This window comes from Myotis davidii, unplaced genomic scaffold, assembly GCF_000327345.1.
Source record: "Myotis davidii unplaced genomic scaffold, ASM32734v1 scaffold620, whole genome shotgun sequence".
In the NCBI taxonomy this organism is placed as follows: Eukaryota; Metazoa; Chordata; class Mammalia; order Chiroptera; family Vespertilionidae; genus Myotis; species Myotis davidii.
This window is the reverse complement of record NW_006292090.1, coordinates 271,899-274,381: the sequence shown is the minus strand read 5'-3', so window position 1 is coordinate 274,381 and position 2,483 is coordinate 271,899. Positions and strand designations below refer to the sequence as shown.

The following is a 2,483-nucleotide window of genomic DNA, read 5'->3' as shown; positions in this document are numbered from 1 at the left end:
AAGTCCCCAACACCCCGAGATCTCCTGGCCTTGCCAAGTGTCCCCCGGAGTGGGGGTGGGGCGACATCCCCTGCGTGGGGAGCCCCTGCTGCCCTCCATTCCCTCATGGCACCCACATCCCCAAACCTAGAGCTCCGTGTCGCCGGGCACGCAGACCCTGCAGCTTCTGCCTGTTGGGGTGTGTGTTGAGGACCCAGAGACACACAGAGTCTGGCCTTTTGGACGAGAGCGGCCGAATGGATGGCCTGCCTCCTGCAGCGGCGACACGGGCAGGGCAGGAGCAGGAGCAGGAGCGGTCAGCAGCCAATGTCCAGGGAAGGCTTGGTCCAGCGGAGGGCCGCCAGCTCCCTGTGGGTGACCGTGCTCAGGTTCACGCCGAACAGCCTGCGGGTACAAAGGGGCGTGGGGTCGCACATCAGCTCCATCGTGTGTGTCGTCCTGACACGCCAGCTCGTGGGTTAGATCCCCCGTCAGGGTGGGATGCCCAGGCAGGGCAAGGACAAGAATCAAGCAATGGCCCTGGCCGGTTTGGCTCAGTGCATAGAGTGCCAGCCTGCGGATGGAAGGGTGCCAGGTTGGATCCCGGTGAAGGGCCCGGGTTGTGGGCTCGATCCGCAGTGTGGGATGGGCGGGAGGCAGCCGGTTCATGATTGTCATCATTAATGTTTCTCTCTCTCTCCCCCTCTCTGAAATTTATATATATATCATAAATGAGTGGAGCAACAAATCTCTCTGTCTCTCAAATTAATTTAAAAAATTTTAAAGAAAGCCATGTTGCCGAAACCAGTTTAGCTCAGTGGATAGAGCGTCGGCCTGCGGACTGAAAGGTCCCAGGTTCGATTCCGGTCAAGGGCATGTACCTTGGTTGTGGGCACATCCCCAGTGGGAGATGTGCAGGGGGAGCTGATTGATGTTTCTAACTCTCTGTAAAAAAAATCAATAAAATATATTTAAAAAAAATAAAGAAAGCCGTGCTTTTATTTTATACATATATATTGATTTCAGAGAGGAAGGGAGTGGGAGAGATAGAAACATTAATGATGAGAGAGAATTCATTGATCGGCTGCCTCCTGCACACCCCCTGTTGGAGATCAAGCCCACAACCTGGGCATGTGCCCTTGACCGGGCTTGAACCCGGGACCCTTCAGTCCACAGGCCAACAACGCTAGCCACTGAGCCAAATCAGCGAGGGCTCTTCTTTTTTAAAATATATTTTTATTGATTTCAGAGAGAAAGGGATAGGAAGAGATAGAAACATCAATGATGAGAGAGAATTATTGAGCAGCTGCCTCCAGCCCTCCAGCACCCTTCCCGCCGCCACCAGCCCCCCCAACTTCCCCCCCAAACCCTGCCAAGGGGATGGAACCCAAAACCTGGGCTCAGCGATGGCGATGGCGATGGTGATTGCCCTTTGCTCAGGGCGCTATGGCCCCTGTCCCGCCTCCCGCAGCGCCAGGCCCCTCTCACCACAGGACCCGCAGTTTGCAGCCGGGATGCCTCAGCCGCTTGCACAGCCGCCGGACGCCCGTGTTGCCCAGGGCGTTGTTGGTCAGGTAGAGCTCGGTCAGGGTCTGGTTGACCCCCAGGGTGGAGGAGAGATCCTCACAGGATTTGGCGGTGAGGCCGCAGCTGTCCAGCCTGTGGGGGAGAGAGAGAGAGAGAGAGAGAGAGAGAGAGAGAGTGCTCAGAGCAACACAAAGAGCTGCTTCCGGAGCCTTCTCTCCACAGGGAACCAGGTGTAGTTTTTAAAAAAATATATTTGTATTGATTTCAGAGAGGAAGGGAGAGGGAGAGAGAGAGAGAGAAACATCCATGATGAGAGAGAATCATGGATCGGCTGCCTCCTGCATGCCCCCCACTGGGGATGGAGCCCACAACCTGGGCCTGTGCCCTTGACCGGAATCGAACCTGGGACCCTTCAGTCCACAGGCCGATAATCTATCCACTGAGCCACACTGGCCAGGGCAGGGTGTAGTTTTTAGGGGGCTAGTTGATAAAAAAACAGAGTAGAACCAAAGCAGTCCAGGTGAAGATGGGAATGGTAGGCATTTCTGGCAGCTGCCCAGCCTGGTCCGGGGGCTGCCCTGGGGGAGGCATTGCCAGGGCACCAGGCCCCCGGGACGGGACAGGGTTTCCCAACCATGGCATGAACCCACTGGCATTTATTAAAGTCACCAGAGGAGGTTTTGTTTCGTAGTAAGGGGCCTGGACGGGTAGCATAATGGGTGAGAGGGCCCCCCGAATACGCCAAGGTTTAAGGTTCAACCCCACATCAGGGCACATACAAGAAGCAACCAATGAGCCCAGCCCGTGTGGCTCAGTGGTTGAGTGTCAATCTATGAACCAGGAGGTCACAGTTCAATTCCCAGTCAGGGCACATGCCCAGGTTGTGGGCTTGATCCTCAGTGTGGGGCGTGCAGGAGGCAGCCGATCCATGATTCTCTCTCATCATTGATGTTTCTATCTCTCCCTCTCCCTTCCTC

At 55.7% G+C, this 2,483-nt stretch overlaps 1 protein-coding gene across 1 annotated transcript in view; it reads right to left on the bottom strand.

The window, feature by feature from the left end:
• Window positions 1-245: 245 nt before the first annotated feature.
• NLRP12 (NLR family, pyrin domain containing 12) overlaps window positions 246-2,483 on the bottom strand; it is a 43,524-nt gene continuing 41,286 nt past the window's right edge. Inside the window, exons 10-11 of the mRNA XM_006765377.2 lie at window positions 1,468-1,638; window positions 246-384 (exon numbers count right to left, since the gene is read on the bottom strand). Of these exons, the coding sequence (XP_006765440.1) occupies window positions 297-384; window positions 1,468-1,638 (259 nt within the window). The 3' untranslated portion in view covers window positions 246-296. The remainder of the gene's footprint in view (window positions 385-1,467; window positions 1,639-2,483) is intronic.